Source organism: Chelon labrosus (assembly GCF_963514085.1).
Source record: "Chelon labrosus genome assembly, chromosome: 10".
Classification (NCBI taxonomy): domain Eukaryota; kingdom Metazoa; phylum Chordata; class Actinopteri; order Mugiliformes; family Mugilidae; genus Chelon; species Chelon labrosus.
This window is the reverse complement of record NC_140360.1, coordinates 14,901,939-14,925,114: the sequence shown is the minus strand read 5'-3', so window position 1 is coordinate 14,925,114 and position 23,176 is coordinate 14,901,939. Positions and strand designations below refer to the sequence as shown.

Below are 23,176 nucleotides of genomic sequence, written 5' to 3'. Positions count from 1 at the left end.
TTGGCTTGGCTCCTCGGTGATCCCAGTGGTCAGCAGAGACATCAGTGGTAGCAGCGGGGACAGTTTCATCAAGTTCTTCAGTGGATAGAGGAGCAGACTTCTTGCCCAGGACGACAACAGAGTCATTAGAGATTGACAATGCAGTCGCACCAGGATACATGGAGTCCATGAATTCTGCTTCATTTATGATTTGATGTAAAGCAGAGATTCTGCCTTCCAGCTCAGAGATGGTCTGTGACTTGTGGAGACAACTGTCGCATCCTGGAGATGAGGTGAGTGGCGGCATGACTCGTCCAGGGGTGGAGGGTTCTGGGGAAAAAGCTGTGGCCAGTAAGGAGGTCTTTGGTGCGATAGCGTGAGGTAGCAACAGACTCTACTGCAGGCTAGCAGCGAGTACCAGTGGAGTGTAGGAGGGATCAGTACTTACCGGCAGAGGCCCATTTCTGGGCCTGCTGCGTTGATTCGGCTTCGGTAAGTGGATCAGATGCTTCGGTAAGTGGATCAGATGGTTAAAGTTGTAGGTCCTCCTGGGGAAAAAGCTGTGGCCAGTAAGGAGGTCTTTGGTGCGATAGCGTGAGGTAGCAACAGACTCTGCTGTAGGCTAGCAGTGAGTACCAGTGGAGTGTAGGAGGGATCAGTACTTACCGGCAGAGGCCCATTTCTGGGCCTGCTGCGTTGATTCGGCTTCGGTAAGTGGATCAGATGGTTAAAGTTGTAGTTCCTCGCAGCCGATGCTGAAATGTTGGTGGTGCAGTTAGCTAAGTGCTGTCTGTTGGTCTGAGCGCTGGTAGCGGTTAGCTTAGCCGGCGCAGCTAATAGGCTGAGACGCCGGTGGCGAACAGTATCAAACAGCGTATGTCGGGTTAAACAGCTAGCGATTTCTGCGAATCCGGAAGAACTGCGATAGTGAACTAAACGAGAAGTAAAATCCACTAAGAAACACCCTCGATTTGTGGGACAAAAACCGCTAAAATGGTCTCAGGGCGCGCTAACGATCCGGCGTGCTGCACAAACACTTCAACCCGGAAGTGGTCTTGTGGTGCCTTTAAACTAGATTGAATTAAACACTAAGGTGTTTCTGTTATACAGCCTAGCCCAATAACTAGAATGGGACTGTCAAAATAATAGAAACATGTGTCACTACAACACAGTACAATTCAAGTTTCTTAGCTATTTTGAACAAATGGTTAGATTCAGTGCAGGACTGCATTCCCTTTCTCTATACCTAATGAATTGGCAGGTGAGTTTATGTTTAATTTGATATTATCCCTGAGTGTGGTACATTATTCCTATAATCCTGCACTACCACATATTACACAACCAGTATAATACAGTATCTGAACTGTTTGCCAGCCAGCAAAACTAATATTCACAAAGCACACGTGGAAAGCACCAGGACATTTTCCTGTGGCCTGAGGGTTGCCTTGGCCTCCAAGGAAGACACACAAAGTTATGTTTGTGTTAAATGCAAACATAAACTGAAACTGAACAGAGCCTCAGTTATACAATACTGTAGGCAGTAAAAGTAAAGTGAGGATTATTTTGGTGATTTTATTTGAGTTTCTCAACCAATTTGTTCATAGTGATCAGACGCCTTCCAGAAGTGCTTTAAATCTTTGCACGGTTCTGTTAATTATACACAGGACAGAGCATTACAGACTAATGGAAATTGTTGACCTGGTCCAGCATTTTAGTCAACCATGTTATACTGGTATAAAAGAATAATCAGTCAATTTAATATTATGTTTCCCAAACTCACTACACACACTACACTGTCTATCTTTACAGTTTTGATGTAAGAGAAAACGACTAAAATGGAGGGATAAAAGTAAAGAGTTTTATTCTGAATCAACACCTCAGATCATCTAAACAGGAGTACAATTCAAAGGCTCTATTAAGCTTTTAGGTTTCCCAGTTAGACAAACATTATGCTATAGAGTTACAGTGAATATGCACACAGTGATCCAAACACAACAATACACAAACTATGCCTTAATCACATATATCATTTCATTCAGAATATTTCATAAAATTACCCATTAAATATTATAATTACCATTAACCAAAAACCACTAATTAGACCCCAAACACAAACTAAATATTCACGTTAAATGACTCATTTGACTCACATTTGATTCAACTCTTTTAAAAGCCCCACAGTCCCTGAGAATATAGAAACAAGTCTGTGACTGATACCTGAATATAACAAACATGACATTTTAAGAAGCCACGTCTGATGGTCAACAACAAAATTACACACATGCTATAAAATAGTGATTAGGTTATGTATTGTATACAGTATATGTCATATGAAGCTGCAAATGGGAGGGAGTCTAAAAAAGAAAGAATGATGATCCCACTATAATAAAGATATACTAGGTCTATAAAACCTGAGTACAGGTCTGAATAAGCAGTGTTTCTTTCCTTTTTCAGTGTTGAGCTCCAACTCCAGCTTCATGGTCCAAGATCCTTTTGAATTAAAAAGAGCAGTGTATAGTGAGAGATGTGATTCAAAAGAACCAAATATAAACACACACACAAATAAAAATAAAAAACAACTATTGGAAGGTACAACTACCTGCTTAAAGAGACTGTTATAAGAAGCCTTGTACTTGTTTTTGAAACCCAGTTTCACGCATAAAATGTTTAATGTTATTTGATTTGTCATATTTTGAAGAGGACTGTGCACAGATGCCGCCCCGTGTGCAGGTGGTTCAACTATGTATTAGTTCAGGTGTGTGCAGGTATTTTCCTCTTTTGTTTTTATCTTTTTTTTTTTTTTTTTTTTTTTTCTGGTATGTGCCACATTGATTTTCAGTACTGTTGCATAGGTTGTAATCTTTTAAAGAAATGTACAAACATTCATTCCTTGATGTTTCTACATCACAAAAACCTGCTGATTTAACAATGGTGTATAGACTTTTTATCCCACCGTCAGCCCAGAATCCAGAGGGATCAGAGACTAATAGAACTTACAGTCTGATCCCAAGTTTCTGAACTGTTTACATTTTTAACTGCTCCTCCTCCCATCACATTGATTGTAATGGACTGAAGCTTGTCACTGTTATTCAATAGAACATTTGGCCTGACAACAAAGAGTATCTATATTATAGTTCACATCCTAGATCTAAATCTTACCTCAGTACTTCGAATCCGTTTCTCTTGCACCAGTCACTAAACACTGCTTTGGCAGCTTCCAGATTTGCCTCATTGGTATTCTTCCAGTAAACCCGAATGATGTTCTCAGAAAAGCGCGCTGGCAGAAAGCTGGACACCTGACAAGAACAACAGCAACATAAGTTTGCAAATGAAGATGTAGCCAAAGTCATCTTACAAAGAATTACAAACAAACAGAATATTAACACTAAGATTAAATTGTCATTGTCATTGCTGTAGTTCAAACTTGGGAATAGCTGATTGGGTGTGCTCTGTCAGACTGCTCCTTTCCGCAGAAATATGTATCTTTAAGGGGGTCCTTGTCTTTCATCCCATAGTCAAAAGTGGCGACCTAAAAGAAGATGTGTGAGAGAGAAACTGTTTATATTCACAAATGAATATTACCCAGTGGAGGAAAGAAAACATGTTACAATCAACAAAACCAAAGATCTGAAGAAAAGTGTAGTGAAGTGATTTTATGAAACACTCACAACAACTTCAAAGTCGTCAAGTGGATTTTCAGTCTCAGAAAGGACCTGAGTCAGTTCCTGTTTCAAACTGTCAATAGTATCCTGACAGACCGGAGAGAGACCATGTGTCTTTATATTTATCTTTACATTTTTATTATTTGTTTTTAAATCTTCTTAATTGGGTTTTTTTCTTACCTGTTGTATTTTGCTTCCTGGGTTGTCCTTGTTCTTGAGTTCAGGAAGTGTGCAAAGTGAGAGGGAGCAGACACAGTGAGTTACTCACTAGCAAGAGGGCATTCACATTAAGGTGTCAGTTTATAAAAGAACCAGCTGTACAGTCTGTTTTGGTTTTGTCTCTTTTCACACTAATACAGGATTTATTTCCAGCCGCAAAATCATACAGATGGATCCTCTCTAACCTGCTGAGGAAAATATTGTCTGACAGGACAATATGAAAAGAGGTCATCTCTGGAAGCAGAAAGGGGTTTAATTGATGCTGTTTAATGGGCTGTGTAGGGTAGTCTACACCTTTTTAAATGTCTCGTTAGGGCACCACCTCCTGTTATCGTAGGAAGAACACGGTTTAAATCAATTTATCAGTCTCAATTAAATAATTTGCATATCTGAAGGAGTGAATCCTTTACTACAATTTGTACCAGTCATTCTCTGCCGTAAAATAACATCACAAACAACTTCTTAAGTGTGAACAAATATTTATTTAATAAAGTGACAACTATGAATAAATGAGGGACTAATAGAATATAGGAGTGTAATCAAATGAACGAATATAATAAGGTATGAAATAGTTAATTTCTGGAGCGATGGTGAGAGATGGAGATGTTTAAGTCCTAAACTAAAGGGAATGGATTTGATACCTAATCTAATCAATCTTCTCTAAAAGATGTTAGTAGGGAGTTTCAAAGTAGTGACACCAACTCTTTGTCTTAAGCGGTAGGAACGATTAAGCCTACTTTTGTAGAGTCTTCTCGGCGTCGGTGATGGCAGAGCGTCGGTGTGACGAGATGGTGACGAAGCGGCACAGCTGATGCAGGTCTCTCTTGGACCGGTAGATAGGACTTGTTGCTTGGTCTGCAACTCCAACACCCAGCTTTGCTTGAGAGCGCTGTAGGTGTTCAGTCAAAGGCAGATGACACTTGGCAATGTCTTTGTATTTGAAGAAAGAAACTGGATCGTCACGTCTTCTTGATGTCGTTGCTATGGCAACAGCTTCTTGATTTCTTGATCCGTCGAAGAGATTGGGTCTTTCTCTGATATCCCAGCTGACTACGCTGGCTAACTTATAAACGATGTTGGTTAGTACTTCGGTTCGTAGAGTATAAAAATGAATAAAGCTAGAAAAATATTTAAGTCACTATAAAAATCGTACGTCGGGGAAAACATCCGACGAGAAACAAACAGAGCTTGAAAAGGACTGGATTGTCAATATTCAAGTTGTTCTTAAAGTTAATAAGTATAAACGTGACTAAGTACGTAAAGAAGAAAACTAAAATAAAAGTAAAACGTGAATGGAGAGTGGAGAGTTGAAAGTGCGGAGAAAGTGCGGCGAAAGAGCGGCGGAAAGAGCGAAAGTATAAAAGTCCTAAAAGTGCGGAGAAATGGGTGCGTCTCTCTGGTTTTATGAGTTAATTATTCAGGGCGTGTTTTGGATCGGGTTTCCAGAATCTTCGCGCGGAAAGAGAAGAGAACGCCTTCTCCTTTGTTTCGAGGTGTCTTATTGCCTGATCTTCTTAACCTATTTTATATTACTAAATTTAATCATTCCATCACTCATCATGGCTCGTTAGCAATGTTTTCCGTATGTGACAACACTCAACATTACAACATGACAAGATGACGTATCAGAATGACCACATCAAAGTAACTCAAAAGCATCAATAAATTAATAAACTCAAGTTCTCTTTACATTGACATTTTGCTAATAATAAAAGGTCGGGGTTTCTAAAATAACAATTTCAACAGTTATGATTTCAACTAATAGCTACTATTAGTATAAGAACATACCTAAGTTTCAACATTCTTTAACTTCAACAATTGGTTAAAAGAGAGATAATACTTTTAAAGATAGCCACTTGATGGCAATGTTGATCCATCCTTACTGTGACAAATTATGTGAATTTGGGCTAGCATTATCGTACAAGGATCAAAATCGTCTCATTGTGATCGTAAGCACTTCCTGAACAATAATATATAACTTACCAGGTTATTACATTTTCAATAGTCATATTATCAAACTTAGGCTCTTTTAGAGAAGAGAAATGCAGATCAGAGTCTGGTTCTGGGGAAAGAAAGTTATTTACGACCGGCTTATCAGTGTTTCGCTCTCTTGGTCATTCCAAGAGAGGGGGGGCAAAACCTGTTAAAATGGTATGTTTGCATTCGTCTCTGAAAAAGAAAATTAGTACATCACAAGTTTAAAACATAATTGAACATCACATTAAGGCTTCTAGACTTTGTCCTTCGAATCCAAAAGGAGTCAATTCATTCTTTGTAGTTCCTGATATCATGTTGATGTTCTTTCGATTCAGGACTAATTAGTCAAGAAACAAGAGTGGGAAATTCCACAAGAAGTGTAAATCTGTCTCTTTTGGCTCAGATGACGTCCAGAGCATCAGGGAGGTCCGATAGCGTGGGCCTGTCCCGCGTTCAGACATGGCACCTTTATGGCTAAGGTGAAAAAGGTTGATCTGTTAGGAGAGTTCTTCTGCAAAACAACTCCGTAAATTTAAATTCCAGAGAGGGGAAGAATTGAGAGGACCACAGGTTCCTACAGCTGTCACCTAGCAGAGTGTCTGGAGCCAGCTGTTGTACTGATACACCACAGTTGTCTCTGAATAGTATAACACAATAATCTATTAAGCTGGCTGCCTTTCCATTGTCATTTTTACATCCCTTCACTGGGTACAGAGATATCTGTGAAAACTATTAGAAAACACTTGTGTTGTCATACAAATGACTGCATTTTACCAGTGAGACAGTTGTACATTAGACCCTACAATTTTAAAATGTTTTACCGACATCATACACAAGTCAAGCGTGTTAAAATGAATATGAACACCTCTCTACACACCTTGGCTTCACCCACAAACTTGTACAGTTTTCGAGAGACGATCCTCTTAAGAATCTCTCTTGCCTCCCTCAGATCTTATGCCTCTTTTTGATCTTTTGAGTCAGAGAACTATTCAAAGCTCAGGAGTCAAATGGATTCCTGTTGAAATGTCTGATAGCTGTTGTGGTGCTCATGCCGACATTTAGATGTTATAGACTGTGACGTCAACTTCAGCACCTCAGTAGTGGATCTCTGGGTGATTAATAACTGAGTCATCTAGCACTGATAATGCTTAAAATAATTCGGAAAATTGTGAAATATAAATAAATCTCTATTAGTATGTATGTATCTATGTGAACAAAGCAAACATAGTATGGGATATAACATTGAAGACAGAGAGGATGTTTTTAAATCATGTAGTGTATTTTAAACATGCAAGAGATGGCATCCACTGACCTGTCAGCTTGCTGTAGGCCTCCATGTCTTTCTTGGCTTCAGAAAGTTTGTACTTCTTATCTGAACCTTGAATCTGGATGTGATCATCTGCTTTTATGAAGGCATCTTTGATCCTGATGAACAGACCCAACAAATAATAACTTTCCGGAACATTTTGCTGCATCCGATAGAATAGAGAGAATCATGAAGCAAATTAAATAAGCTACAGCAGGTAGTAGACCATGATAATAGCTGTAGAGTACCAGCAGGGGAGTGGTAGGTACTCACATAATCTCTATATTCACTTTTACTCTGTGCTGGTAGGCTCTTCTGTGGAGGTAGTTCCTTGTATGGAACATGTTATACAGATTGTCCACCTCCTGTTGAGAGTATTGAGTATAGTTTAGTCACAGATAATCAGGTTAATTAATTGTTGTTTCAAAGAAAATAAAAATCAGGTGTAGACACCTTGTCTCTGGAGCAGATTTGTTTCACGATTTTCTTCTCCTTGTCTCTGGGGGAAATTTGCACATCACACACCCTGGCAAACTTAATGAAACGCCAATGGTCAAAGTCGTTCTGGATGCCCAGGTGGTGGCAGTCCCTGAGGTGAGAAGATACATGAGTACAAAAATATGCTATATGTATGATGTTAGAATGCAGCAGAAACTAAAACTTGTCAGGACAGTGTTGTAATTATTTATGGGAAGCAATACACAGTAGCTCCTCACTATACACCACAAAGTGAATTGTTCTAAAGCATCTCCACCTGGCAAAGTAGTCAAACTTGTCCACATCAATGCCGTTTCTCTTGTTTGACACAATTTCATAGAGGAAGGATTTGTTCTCTTCACGACCTTTATATTGCCACTGTGGAGGCAACAGCAGAATAGTGGCGTTAGACAACTCCGTAAATTTAAATTCCAGAGAGGGGAAGAATTGAGAGGACCACAGGTTCCTACAGCAGTCACCTAGCAGAGTGTCTGGAGCCAGCTGTTGTACTGATACACCACAGTTGTCTCTGAATAGTATAACACAATAATCTATTAAGCTGGCTGCCTTTCCATTGTCATTTTTACATCCCTTCACTGGGTACAGAGATATCTGTGAAAACTATTAGAAAACACTTGTGTTGTCATACAAATGACTGCATTTTACCAGTGAGACAGTTGTACATTAGACCCTACAATTTTAAAATGTTTTACCGACATCATACACAAGTCAAGCGTGTTAAAATGAATATGAACACCTCTCTACACACCTTGGCTTCACCCACAAACTTGTACAGTTTTCGAGAGACGATCCTCTTAAGAATCTCTCTTGCCTCCCTCAGATCTTCTGCCTCTTTTTGATCTTTTGAGTCAGAGTAGAGTATGTCTTCGAACAAGTGATCTGCAGAGCAAACAGAAATGAAGCGGGAGTTCAAACTGAATCACTTACCACAACTTCTTACAATCTATTTTACAATGGAAGCATTTGAAACAGTTGTTGCTCCTATTCCTCATTTACCATTTTTAACACTCTCCACCAAACATTGTTTTTTCCAATCAAGGCAGTAAGCAGTATACCACTTATCATTGGTGACTCTGTAGGCCTCAAGCACCCCTAAATTTAGTCTTTGCACTACTAAATGATTATTAAGAAAAAAAAATAGTAGTAGTAGTAATAATAATAATAATAATAATCTTGACAACTTCAAACATAAACCAGTAGAATGCCGTGTTCTTGGTGTCAGGACAGACAGTGCATTTACATTCTCATATTTACATATTAGTTCTCTAAATCGTGTCAAAAACGTTAGATGATGGAAGCTAGTGTTCAATAACTACGACGACAACTGTACGTTTTCATGACTTTACTCGAAATTCTGCACGACAACAAGAACGACTGGCTCCGGCCTGGTGAGCTCTGAGTATAGTGTAGCTAAGAAGACTGCACTGTCAATGCCGTTCCAAGTGCCAAAGTCTCTCCAGCTAAAGTGCTTCGAACAACTCTCCTGATCCTCTTCGACTGCCAGCTTATAGGCGAGAATCTTCCAACCTCTCCAAGCAGCCCACCTTGAGTGCCTCCATCTGAAGATTTCCCATGGATGAATCACTGAACACCACCAGCTTTAGGGAGCTGTCTGAAACCTCAAAGTCACTTCCTCCGACTTCAGTTCTCTCATCAGTTTATTTGCACAGTGCAGAGTCTGAACATTGGAGTGCTTTGTACTGGACGCCAGGATAGATATGTCACACATTATGTCGGGTCTGCTCTGCCTCGCCACCCACAATATTTGGCCAATCCTTGATTTAAGCATATCATATTCGGTGACTAGTGTAGGTGAGTCTTTTGGGAGCTCCTCTGTTCATTTCCTCAAAACCTCTTGCAACTAGTCTGGCTTTAGGTACAACACCACCTGGTGTCTCCTTGAGTGTGCACACCCACCTTGTAGAGATGCATTTCTGACTTTCATCTTTCACCTCTTAAAACACATTGTTCTGTTTCCAGTTGCTGAGTTCACCATGTTTGGCATGCATGAAGGCATCATCATTCACACAGGGACAGTGCACATTAATGAACTGATCTATTCAGACAGCAATAGACGTAAATATGCCGGATTTTAGCAACAATGCTAATTTGCATCCGCAGTCCCCAGGCAGGTAACACAAAAACATGATAAGACACCGACAATAGATCACAAAAGAGCACGCCACAAGACAGGACATTACTAAGAAAATAAGTCAATGGTTACAAGACTGGTTTGCTTTCAACCACTGCTTGAATTGAGTTTTGAAGGTTTGTAATGTGGGACACTCCCTTATGGAGAGTGGAAGACTGTTCCAGATCTTACTGGCCTTTACAGTAAGAACATTTTGTCCAAAGGCTGTTTTTCTTTGTGGCACCTCACAGTCTCCTCTAGAGGACGCCCTGGTCCTGAGACCGCTGTGAGCCCTTTTTTTAACCCTCGTGCTACCTTTGGGGTCTCTGGGACCCCAAGTGAATGGACAGACAGATAGAGATTATGCAAGAGGGTAGCACAAGGGTTAAGAAAGTCAAACATGGGAGGTGGGGCAAGTCCATGTAACACCTTGTACATCAAACAAGCAAATTTAAGATTTTTAAAATTCTCAAGGCTCAGTATGTTGTGCTTTTTGTTACAAACAGATGTTACAAATGTGAAATGACATTGGTTTTCTATCAAAGATCTTTAAAGATTTTTTATGTGTGAGTGATTCAATGATTTTGCATGTATTTACACCTGAAGGTGACCAACATGTCATACAATATTCAATGTCTGACAGGATTGTTGAGTGTAAAAACATTCTAGCAGCAAAAAGGTCGTATTTGTTTAGAATTTTTCAAATTGAATTTCACTATATTCTTTTAATGTGGCTCTTGAAACATAATGTGGAATCAAGAGTCACACCAAGGTACTTGAATTTGGAAACAATTTATACACCTGTATGTTTGATGTCCAATGGTTGCTTTGTGAACATCATACAAACAGTTTTAGTTGTGTTTAGTGGCAGCCAAGATTTATAAAGCCACTCATCTACAGGAACCATAGCTGAAGTAAGGACAGAGACTGCTTCGTGAATATTTTTTGGACATAACTTAGCATGCTCAGATGGACCCAGTTGAAGATTGTCTACTTGTCCGAAGTCCACTGATGCAGTTGTGCCAGCAGTTTCCTTAGGCTCTGTGTACTGTAAATTGTACAAGTTTTTGTATGTTGCAGTGGCCTTTCCTTCCCAGCTGAGGATTCTGCCAGTGTGTTTTAGGTGTTTCGAAGCATTTGATACAATTAAATGTGGCGACATCTGCTGGTTAAAATTATACATAGCATTCCCATGAAACAAAGGGTTGTGAAACAGAAAGTCGTGTTTGCTTAACAATAAAGGACCTACAGTATATGCATCTTGAAATGCTTGTTTTTTTTCTTTTATAGAAAATAATATACTTGTACGAGCTTGCCATCATATAATACTGTATGTTTTAGATATATGCTTTTTCAAGATTGATAGAAGTACAAAAATATATGTACAAAATAAGTGAAATGCTTGTGCATCCAGGGAAGGTGAAGTTGTACAAAATGCCTGTGAAACTGGTAAGGGGATTTGGGTGGTTCAGAGATTTTTATTTAAAAACAAGATAATTTCAGCTGAGTTAGGCTTTAGTCTGTTCCGCTTATATGTATGTATATAGGTATGTAAATCAGTGTATAGTGTGTGAATGCCTATGTGCCAATGTGAGTAAGCAAGTTAATCTAATGTTATACTAGTCTTAAACTTCACTCCCCCTCGTTCTAAATCAATGAAACTACGTAACATATGTAAAATTCTGCTCCTCTCAAAAACCCACAACCATCTGAGGAATTGTACCCATTTATAAGCATTGTGAGTTTGACAATCCCGCCCTGCATTCAAAACTGGAGTGACACATCGCTGATGACGGCTGATATCAGTGTGACGTAATCAAGCTTCATTTGGGGAGTCACGTGATTTTCCAAATGATAAGGCGAGGCATCGAAACATCTTGTCGCGATACTTCTGCTTTGAAAGCTCGACACTGTTTCAAGCGTCTGGTTCGAGCATAACATCTCTACTGTAGCCATGCACATTGGACCATGAACACTTATCCAGCAGTGAATGAAGTGCTTCACTATCTCCTTGGGTTTATTGGTGGTAATAATGCTTCCTGCACTGAATCATTTGAAGTGGTCAAGGATACCACACTCCTGGCTCCGGTTCATGTAAGTCCATAGCTACAGTTTCATTGTAGGTTGAGGCCATGGGTAAACCTACTGCTGGCTTTTGCTTTAGCTTACTGTATCGGATGCATGTCTCACAGTTCTTTACAATATCCTTCAGGATTTTGGTGAACTCATCAGCATTACCTGAGCAGGTCAGTAGTTTTTGCAGTCTGTCAACTGAGGCATGTCCAAACTGCTTGTGCAACCCAGTCTCATCCCCTCATCGTCACATATTGACGCTTGGTCACTGACCCCTGTCGCCAACATTTGAAGCAGAAGGTACCCCCATTGCGTCGCTCTTGGACGACTAGGGCCGCCCATAGACCTGAATGTAAATCCCTCATCGTTGCTTTTCAACGCATAAAGCTGTCCAATAGACTTGCAATAGAATGCATTCGCATTGTTTTTTGGCGATTGATTTTGTGTTACAAATGTGTATTTTGCAGTTTCTTGCACTAGCGCTCCTACCAGGGGAGTATTGCGGATTGCGGGGATTAATCCACTACATCGGTATGTCATAGTTGGACGAATTAAGGTAAGTACAGCAAATGTGTTTAATTAACATTTGAGAACAATATAACATGTTGTCAGCTCGTTTCAATGTTGATTCGCCTTCTAGTATACTATCTAGAATTACTACGGGGGATAATTAACGTTATAAGAGCTATCGTTAAATTAAAACAACTAGCCAAAAGTTATTTTTTTAAAGGTAGCTAGCTAGCTCGCTAGCATGATAACAGTTACGTAAATATGACTTTTAGAAGACGTCAGGACATGCACAGGTGAATATCATGTTTGTAACCATGTTGCTAAAGCTAAATAAAGTTGTTTAAAAAGTGAAAACCTGGAATGGAAAAGGACAGACAGATAAGACAGGTGTCCATTGGTGCCTGTAAGCCGCTTTTCAAATGCTATTATCATACTTTACATACTTAATTTACCAATCACAGTATCTATTGTTCCGAAGACAAAGCGTGTGTTGAAGTAGTTAAGTAATATATTAATATATAACTGCCCTATGTCTGAAATCAGGCATGGTCCCTGAGAACCTGAGGCCCTCATGACAGGTCAGAGTGATCATTGGATCATTTAAAAGTGTGAAGTAGTACACAATGTACATACTAGATTGTGTACTACATGCATACTGTGTTACATAATGCACCTTTTTATCTAACTTGGCTACACTAATTTATCGCGTCATCTTCAAATACAGGCTATTGCATACATAGCCAGGTATTATGATTACAAAATATCTGCATACCTGAGGAATGTGTCGTTGTACATTTTCCAATAATCTTAAAGCAATTTAACAGTAATACTTAATGCTGTCTATCTGTCTGTCTTGCAGTGGGACAAAGTGGAAAAACTCCTGGGAGCCAAAAGACAACATTCAAAGGTAACATCCTGAAATAGACTGTTACTGTGTCATATTGATTTTGTTATTGTTGCTGTGTTGTATGCCAGTTATGGAGACTGACAGGTATTATATATTCTTTGATATATTTGCTTTATGATCTGTTTTGCTTGATCTTTGAGGAGACAGGCTACATGAATTATTTCATTCATTCATCTTCTATACCCGCTTATTCCTGTTAAGGGTCGCAGGGTCTGCTGGAGCCTATCCCAGCTGTCATCGGGCGAGAGGCGGGGTACACCCTGGACAGGTCACCAGTCTATCGCAGGGCTAACATAGAGAGACAGACAACCATTCACACTCACGTGCACACCTATGACCAATTAGAATCACCAATGAACCTAACCAGCATGTCTTTGGACGGCGGGAGAACCCGGAGAGAACCCACGCAGACACAGGGAGAACATTCAAACTCCACACAGAAAGGAACCAGTCGGCCCATGGATTCGAACCGGTGACCTTCTCGCTGTGAGGCTTCAGTGCTAACCACCCTGGCTACGTAAATGATAAATGTTAATGTCTGGTAATGTTTTAAAATAAAATACCTGCCACCTGTCTCTGTCTGTATTCATTTCCATTCAGTTCAGTTTCACGATTGTTTACAGTTTATAAATTAGCAGCCTGAATAGGTTTGTTTTCACTAAAAAGGGTGAGGGGTTAACAGACAACTTCATCCAATCACACCCATTACAGTAGCTTAGCCAGCATAAAAGACAAGCCCATGTCATCGAGAAGTACATTCTTACCCATGGCTGAATTTTTGTGCTTATATTGCTTGTTAATTACTCAGAATTGATTTAGTTTTGATTAACATTTATTGTTAAAGGCATAAGCCGTGAACCAGCAATTACACTATAGGTGATGATAGAAGTTACAATATCCTGAAATCAAGGAATGCCCCCTGTCGCATATCCTCATTAGTGTTTTGTTGAGATGCTGTTTTTTCATTGAAACACACAGATGTCAGAAATGACCTATTGGACATCATAACAACGGTATGTGTAACTGATTTACTCAAAGTCCCTTGACAAATAGCTGTTGTGATGTTAGTTTACACACAGGTTCAAAATGTCTGGTGGAATTAATTTGCAAAAACAAATGAGCAGATACAATATAAATTACGAATTCAGTTGTAAATCTGTCAGATATGATTACCTTACATGATTTTTTCTCATTGTTAAAAAAAAAATACTTATATCATGGGCTGAGCCCTCAAAAGGCTCTCTGAATCTAAGCCTGTGCACAGCTGTGTTCATGAAATGTGAAAATCCATACTTTGTTGTACGACTATAATAAAGATATTGTTGGAAAGGTCTCAACGTGGGGAATAACATATGTTAGTTTAGGGGTTGTAACTGACTCCTTCTTTGAACTATTGACCTTTGAACCCTGACTTCTGAGAATTTTTGAAGGCTCAAGGCTAAAGTAATTCTGTATCAAAAGGGGCTATAGACATGGGACAAAGTGCTGTAGAAAGCTTATGAACTCTGCCTTTTGTGCCTGTGTGACTATACCTAGTGGATATAGACAGAAAGTGGGAGTGCTATCCAAAATGGTATCTTTTCACCCACTTGACAATTATATTCTTAAATTCTGGTAAGAAATGTGTTTCCCACACCCTTAAACCCCCGGCTATGTATTCATTTTATTATTTATAACCTCCTATTCAAGGAAATCACTAATCGTGGTAGAAACTACAAATCCCTTGAGCTGCGACATATAGCTTGATACCAAGTCACGTGATATTTGTAGTTTTTTCAGTTTTCAAACATATATGTTAAAATATGGTTGTAAAAAGATATATATACTGATTACATCGAATATCTAGTATTGCCGAACTAGCGATGACGTTGCTTTAAGTCGATATATGTAAAGAAAAAGTAAAGAGAGTTTATTTAGGATGTGTTTAGAACCGCGCAATATAGATTTACGCCAAACAGCATTGCAGTTTGGTTCTCCCGCTTCAGTAGGCAGGGTTTGGATTGGTTTATCTGCTGAACACATGAAATATTTACTACAGCCGAACTTGTAACGGCAGTGATTATAGTTGTTACAACACTGCATTTGAGTCGTTTATTTGAAAATATTATGAAGCTTTGCTGTAGCTTGGTTGAGCGGCAGAAACCGAACGCAGCCAATTCACGGCGGACAGCTATAGACAGGATTGGAATGAGTCCAACTACGTCACTAGACTTACTGCCGATCTCATAAGCCTTCTTTTAATAATACTGATCAAAATGCACCAGGTTTAACGAATGCATTGAGTAACACGGCATTACTAGCATTCACTTTGAGGGTATGGGTAGTATTTTTACACTAATAAGCTCGTTTTCTACCCCGGGATGACGACGGAGGTTGACCGGCGGATCACCTTAGGAGGCCGGCCGTTCGTCTCTGAGATGACTCGCTGCGCCTGGTTCCGCAGGTGGCGCTTCACTTCTCCGAGAACATCGGAGCAAACTTCCAACCAGGCGTAATTTGGATAAACTGATCACATATTGGGGATCTGCACTGTTACTTTCTAGCATGAAAAATATTAAAACTTAATAAAGTGACGTATTAACAGCTATAGAGCGGGAATCAAAACAGCTTTTAGCCTGCTTATTAGGCTACGATCCCCAGCGTCAGAATGCGACGGTGAGGGTTTTACATTCAAGTCTATTGGACAGCCCTATGCGTTGAAAAGCAACGATGAGGGATTTACATTCAGGTCTATGGGCGGCCCTAGTCGTCCAAGAGCGACGCAATGGGGGTACCTTCTGCTTCAAATGTTGACGACAGGGGTCAGTGACCAAGCGTCAATATGTGACGACTAGGGATGAGACTGTGTTGCCTTGTGATGTTTCAATAGAATTTTTCAGTTTTTCCTGTTTTTTCATACTCTGTCACAATGAGGTTGCCATCTTCATTTTGGACGTCACCTCCATCTGGAGTATGGCTTTGTCATTCTCAATGTCCAAAACTGCACCTGCTCTTTTCCGTGAAGTTTTGCTTAAAAGCAAAGGGATATTGGCTGGGACAACTTCTGTCTCAATTTGACATTTAGTCTGTGCTATCACAGCTGGGATTTTCACTTTCTTTGTGGAATGGACAATTCTCCCATCGCCAAACTTGAATGGTCTTGCACTTTTTATGTCCTTCATTTTCAGTAAACCATCCTTCTATAGTTCTATAGTTTCTATATTTTAATTTATCTTATTTTATTTTATTTTATGCGTAACAACACCAAAGCAAATTCCTTGTATGTACAAACATGCTTGGCAATAAAGTATTTTCTGATTCTGACTCTGATTCTGTGTTAGTTGACTGACATAACGATCAAGCCATTTTTCGCCACACACTGTTCTGGTGCAAGCTGTGTCAATCACAGCAGATCCCAAAGACTTCACCATGAAAAAAGTAATGTTGCATTCCTCAAGCTCTGTTTGTCTTTCATCTTCTGTTAGTTTAGCATGTTCATTTTTGTGGGGGCAGTCCTTTGCCCAGTGATATATGCTTAGGCAGACTGCACATCTCGCTCTCCTAAAGTATCTGTCAAGCGGATTGGTACCTTGACCAGCTGTTTGATGTTGCAGATTTGACCTATTTTCTTTCCTGCCGGTAAACTTTGTGCAGTAGGCAGCGTCAGTAGCATCTCCACTCACCTGCAGTGCATCGGCGCCCCTTTGGCGTAGTATCGCCAAATATCCTCTTCAAGGCGGCCTTCATGTTGTCAAACGTGAGGCTTGGACAAGCTGCAAACGCCAACTGTCTTTAACATTAAGTCCCGCAGTGTCTAGCAGCTTGAATGCTAACACCACGTCTGGAAGCTCCATTTTGAACTGGCGAATTCTGTTGTACCTCTGCTCAAACTCGACAATGTAATCTACCATCGAAACGCCATTGTCTTTCGTTATCCGGTCAAACTCTGTGTATGCCTCGTATTGGCGGTCCTTTTCCTCTTTCAAAAACACAGAGCCCATTTTCATCAGAAGTGTAGTCATTCTATCATCTTTGTTTAAATCCACTGCGGCGATTTCCAGCGTGCTGTCCCTCGCTCTTCCCATTAGTGACAAGGCAACCACCAAGACCTGCTTTTTCTTATCCAAGTCAGTAACCAATCTCCAGATCCAGACCTCATTTTTCCAGCTTTCGTAAGATTTCTTCTCATCAAACGCTGGCGGAACTTTATAATTACCAGCTACCATCCTCTGCTACCATTGTTAGTTCAAAAACTAAGACGACAAATTACTTTACTCGAACTTCTGCATGACAACAACAATGACTGACTCCGTACATTGTATTGTACATTGTATCCATACATGAATACACTTGTGTTTCTAGCGAAACAAAAACAGTCATATTGGATTGGCGGTGAGAAAAGGTCAAAGTTACTCTTGTCATGCCCTGTTTTGTCGGTGACTAGCTGCAGCCCAATATTATGAGAGATGGCAAGCTCAAAAGGTTTCTTATCTCATGGATAAGCATAAGCCAGTAATGGTTGTTATAAATTGATTTGGAACAATTGATACATTTTATTGTGAATTAAATTCTTTTTGGTTGTTATGTTTGCCTTCTGGATGGCAGCATACAAAGTAAGAGATCAGTATAGAGTGGAAGAGAAGGAGAGAAAGCAGGATGTAGATAGCAAAAGGAGAGAAAAAGCAATGTCTAATGAATGATTAATTCTATTTTAATCTCCTGATAATTTGGTGGACTGTGCCCGTGTTGTTAAGTGATTGAATAAATGTTGTGCACTTTCTCCCCAAATCTGTGTTGCTGCAAATTGGTCTTTAACTTACAGTACTGGGGGAAATTCTTCTCTTTTCTTCTAAAACAGGTGTACTGAAATCTGTGATCATTCAAAGTAACACTGTAATGTGTGACTACTTTCCAAGCAGCTAAACATAATTTATTATGTATTATTGTGGTATTACTGTCTTAATTGCAAGGCACTGTATGTGTGACATTCTGATCGGGGGCTGAGACCCCCTAAAAGTCTATTCCTCTGATTGCCCCTGATGTTTGAGACTTTGTCCTGCTCTTTACTGGATTTAAGGAGTCCAACAAACCCAGCCAAATTTGTTAAAAGTGGTAACATACAGTGTAAAAAAAAACCCCAAAAAAAACCAATAAGAACTATTCAAAGCTCAGGAGTCAAATGGATTCATGTTGAAATGTCTGATAGTTGTTGTTGTGTTCATGCTGACATTTAGATGTTATAGACTGTGACGTCAACTTCAGCACCTCAGTAGTGGATCTCTGGGTGATTAATAACTGAGTCATCTAGCACTGATAATGCTTAAAATAATTAAGAAAATTGGGAAATGATTTTATATAATGTGAACAAAGCAAATACAGTATGGGATGTAACATTGAAGACAGAGAGGATGTTTTTAAAACATGTAGTATATTTTAAACATGCAAGAGATGGCATCCACTGACCTGTCAGCTTGCTGTAGGCCTCCATGTTATTTTTGGCCGTAGAAAGACTGAACATCTGCCCATCTGAACCTTGAATCTGGATGTGATCATCTGCTTTTATGAAGGCATCTTTGATCCTGATAAAGAAAACCAACAAATAATGAATTTCTGGAACATTTTGCTGCATCCAATAGAATAGAGAGAATTATGAAGCAAATTGAATAAGCTACAGCAGGTAGTAGACCATGATAATAGCTATAGAGTACCAGCATGGGAGGGGTAGGTACTCACATAATCTCTATACTCTTGGTTACTCTGTGCTGGTAGGCTCTTCTGTGAAGGTAGTTCCTTGTATGGAACATGTTATACAGATTGTCCACCTCCTGTTGAGAGTAATGTGTATAGTTTAGTCACAGATAATCAGGTTAATTAATTGTTGTTTTAAAGAAGCTAAAAATCAGGAGGAGACACCTTGTCTCTGGAGCAGATTTGCTTTTCCCCCTGCACCTCACACACCCTGGCAAACTTTATGAAGCGCCAATGGTCAAAGTTGTTCTGGATGCCCAGGTGGTGGCAGTCCCTGAGGTGAGAAGATACATGAGTAGAAATATACTGTATATATGATGTTAAACTCTTCAGACTGTCAGAATGCAGCAGAAATTAAAACTAGTCAGGACAGTATTGTAATTATTTATGGGAAGAAATACACAGTAGCTCCTCACTATACACCACAAAGTGAATTGTTGTAAAGCATCTCCACCTGGCAAAGTAGTCAAACTTGTCCACATCAATGCCGTTTCTCTTGTTTGACACAATTTCATAGAGGAAGGATTTGTTCCTTTTACGATCTTCACACGGTGCCTGTGGAGGCAACAACAAAATAGTGGCGTTAGACACTGACAGTAAAGATGATATTGATTGATTTCACAGTATTAGTAGTGACAGTACCTCGCAATGAGCTGTAGCAATGTTCAGAGGTCCTTTAATCATCTCCTTGATGAAGTCTATGTCATGTGGACAGACCAATTTCTTTATCCCCGACTCTTCCCACAGACCATTAGAGTCCACCAGATGGTCAAACATTTCTATGGAAGCATCCTCATGCTACAAGGTATGATAAGTTAAATGGTCATGTATTAAAAATAAAAATACAGTAGCTCACTGCTCCAGTAGAAGATCTCTAACCTCTTGACCTGTGCTATTGTACAAATACATTAAGAGTTATGCACACGACGTTAGTTTAGGTGCAACATGTAGAAACTTCTTTTTCTACAGCCTCATTTCTCTTTAAAATCTGTTCTGTTCATTTTGACTATTATTGGTTTTCATGTTTAAATTCTAAATTCAGAAAGGTTTTGTGTTGAATTGATATTGCTTCATTAGAGCAATAATTAACAATATCAGGATAACCTTCAAGATTTCATCAAACAAACACACATACAATCACACAGATATTGTGATGCAGTTTTGTTCTGTGCTATTAAGTCAAACATCAAATACAACAGAAATAGTAACCTCCCATTTCTTTTCTTCTTTGCATGCTTCAGGAATGAACATCCCATCAAAGAGGTGAGAAAAGGGCCCGTGTCCTAGATATGGAGAAAAAATAATAAATAAGTAAATTAATACACAAATAAATCAATTGTTTTATGGACATTAGAAAAAATAAATTTCTGCATCATTATTTATGTCAGTGCAACAAAAACAACAGAAGTCCCATCAATAGGCCATGCTCAGAAATTTAAAGAAAAACAAAGTGGAATTAAATAGTTTCCATTCAATTGTAACAAAGATTTATTTTGAGAAAAAAACAAAAAAGCTACACATGTTTGAGAGAAACAAACAATGTTCCCTCTAAGCTGCGCGCTTGCGCAATTGCGCACTGCTCGCATGTTCTCCGCACACAAGAAAATCTTTGAAAAATGCTGTTACTACTAGATAATTTAGTAGAAACGCAATAAAAAAAATGTAATTGTAAATTTTACAGATAAAGAGTTACAGGAATTTACACTGTATCACATGTTTGTGCTATGGTACACATGTCATTGAGCAAAATGTCACTGTTTTAATGTGAACAAAATTTTATCTCTGAAAGGTGTACATGTTCTTCCAGAGTAGGACTCTCCCTCACCCAGACAACAGCAAGACCCTCACACTGACATATAACAGCTCATGAGCAACAAGATTTTTGTCTTTTTCATGTAAAGTGGGCCAAATCACTTATATTAAAAGTAAGCTAATGGAAATTACTGTTGTATTGATTTTTTTTTAACAAAACTATGTAACTTGCTATGATCCCGGGTTTTGGACAGGTGTGATACTGGTGTGTGGCCACAGTGTCTGACGTTGCTCACAGTGGTCCACAGTGCACAGGGAGTTTTTGTGTATGCCCAGACTCATGAAAAATTACAGGGAACATTGGAAACAAACATCACACATTAGACTTTATTATTATAAAATCATGTTGTTTCACAATCTGTGAATAGCTTCACTATGTGTTTCACATTTAATCACACCCAACAATAACGCTTTAAAATCAAATTCATGTAGAAGTAGAGAGGTGTGTATCACTTACCCAGGTCATGACAAAGACCTGCAATCTGGACACAAAGGATGTCTCTCTTATTTATGTTGAGTTCTGTCTGCCTTGATTGCAGAGCTTTTGCAAGCTCTCCTGCTAAGTATGCCACCCTGTGTCACCAAATAAAGCATACACATTGTAAACATGATTATACCTCTACTAAATTAAACAGTCTGTTTACTTTAGTTTTATTTTCCTCAGTTGGTGCTTTGTCACACACCAGTCTTTCCGTTAATTTGGACAGTGTGCTGGTGTGACTCCATGAGGACGTACCCGATGGAGTGTTCAAAGCGGTTGTGGGATGCTCCAGGGTAAACAAAATAGCCCCCTCCAAGTTGCTTGATGTTTATTAGTCTCTGGAACTGAGGTGTGTCAATGATTTTGACAAGAAGATCGTCTAACTCCACATGGCCATGGATGGGATCATTAAACACCTGGTGAAATAAAATAAAATGACAAACTAAGACACACAGTGCAGTTTTCACACAGCTGTCACTAATACAGTACTGTACTGTCTGAGTCATTACTTTTCCCAGTCTCAACATTACATTTGTTGTAGACTGAGAACGGACTCGACAACAGAAAATAAACAAGCACAACTTTGATTTTGTGATTCATTCACGATAACCTCATATTACCTTGCCTGGTGTATCATTGCCATCTTTTCCTGCTGCCATTATGATCCCTAAAAAAAGAAGGAACACAAGAGAGAGGAAAGACATTCAGGTTGTTGTTGTCACACTGCAGTATTGCTCTTTGAGAAGGTCTGACTTTGCACATATTTGTTTCTTTATATAATTTTATAGGTGTTGTAGCTAGATTTTAGAAATGACCCTGTGTCCATTGAACCCAGATAAGAAAGACTGGCATCTTGAAGATTGCTAGCAAGGTTTGTTTTTAATTTTTATTTATTTTTTCTTAAGAATACTCAGTTAATAGAAATGTATTTGTATTTTTACTAAGACACGTAGGCTTTATATTAGCTGAAAAATGTAATTATTTAATTATTAATTACCTATACTGAACCAGAAAACTCACCTCTGGATAAATCTTCAAGTCCTTCTTCTTTTTGCAGGGATGTCCACGTTCCCTTCAGTCCCTAATCCAATATGTGGAGGCAGCTCTATTGACTTTGTTTTATAGATGTTTTGAATATGTCAGATGTCAAATCTGACTCTCACTCATGTAGATCTGAAGTGCTCAGAAGATATTTCAGGATAGTCTGATGAATAATATTCTGTCCCACAGTTTAACACAGCTGATCAGGACAGAAAACACAGACAGCTACCTGGGGTTTTAATACCAGTCTTTTATATATTGGCCACACCTATGAGATTGGTCACTGCCCTCATTCTGAAAATGTTTCACATACTTCATACATAAGATTAATAGTACACGTCTTTTCTGACCTTGACAAAGTAGAAAAAACAGCAGAAACAGTTCTTCAATAAATGTTTGTATGTTTACATTTTCAGGGGGAGAGAATGGTAATTATTCTAATTATCTTAATTATCACTTAATTAAGTCTCTTTAAAATCTTATAACAGATTGATTTATACAGTATTGGTGTTCCATGGCAGAATCCAGATTTTATTTAACCTCCAAACTTGTTCACACAAAGTCATTAAAGTTGTTCCAAAATAAACAAGGACAAAATAAATAAATATAGGACTCTAGTTGGGCACATTGATTGCTCTTCAGTCAATTTCAACACACTCTCACTCTCTAAAGTGAGTTGTTTGTATTCTTTCAAAACGAGAAGAGGAAGCACTTTGTACTATTCAACCAGCCTGTTAGAGGAAGCTTCAGTGAGGGAGTAATATTTATAATGATGTGCAGTGATCAGCTTACAGCAACATGCATGTAAACAACACTTGTCCACAAATGAACTGGAATATGGTAATTATGTAAC

The 23,176-nt window shown here is 39.0% G+C and overlaps 2 protein-coding genes and 1 long non-coding RNA gene across 3 annotated transcripts; all 3 read right to left on the bottom strand.

Moving 5' to 3' along the window:
- Window positions 1–1,823: 1,823 nt before the first annotated feature.
- LOC311494079 lies at window positions 1,824–6,787 on the bottom strand. The gene is made up of 2 exons (XR_014699263.1): window positions 3,139–6,787; window positions 1,824–2,469 (listed from the first exon to the last, which is right to left on the bottom strand). It is a non-coding gene; the product is annotated as an uncharacterized lncRNA (long non-coding RNA).
- A 318-nt stretch (window positions 6,788–7,105) lies between these two features.
- Window positions 7,106–8,339, bottom strand: LOC311493802 (deoxynucleoside triphosphate triphosphohydrolase SAMHD1-like; the record flags this gene model as incomplete). Its single annotated transcript, XM_084552586.1, has 5 exons — window positions 7,106–7,262; window positions 7,417–7,508; window positions 7,597–7,732; window positions 7,898–8,241; window positions 8,334–8,339. 5 exons carry the CDS (start codon window positions 8,337–8,339, stop codon window positions 7,106–7,108), a joined length of 735 nt encoding a protein of 244 aa, XP_084408712.1.
- On the bottom strand, window positions 8,223–21,941 carry LOC311493800 (deoxynucleoside triphosphate triphosphohydrolase SAMHD1-like; the record flags this gene model as incomplete). The annotated part of the gene is made up of 10 exons (XM_084552584.1): window positions 8,223–8,520; window positions 18,705–18,820; window positions 18,975–19,066; window positions 19,155–19,263; window positions 19,444–19,544; window positions 19,632–19,787; window positions 20,199–20,272; window positions 21,259–21,374; window positions 21,538–21,698; window positions 21,903–21,941. 10 exons carry the CDS (start codon window positions 21,939–21,941, stop codon window positions 8,339–8,341), a joined length of 1,146 nt encoding a protein of 381 aa, XP_084408710.1. The 3' UTR covers window positions 8,223–8,338.
- Window positions 21,942–23,176: the final 1,235 nt, after the last annotated feature.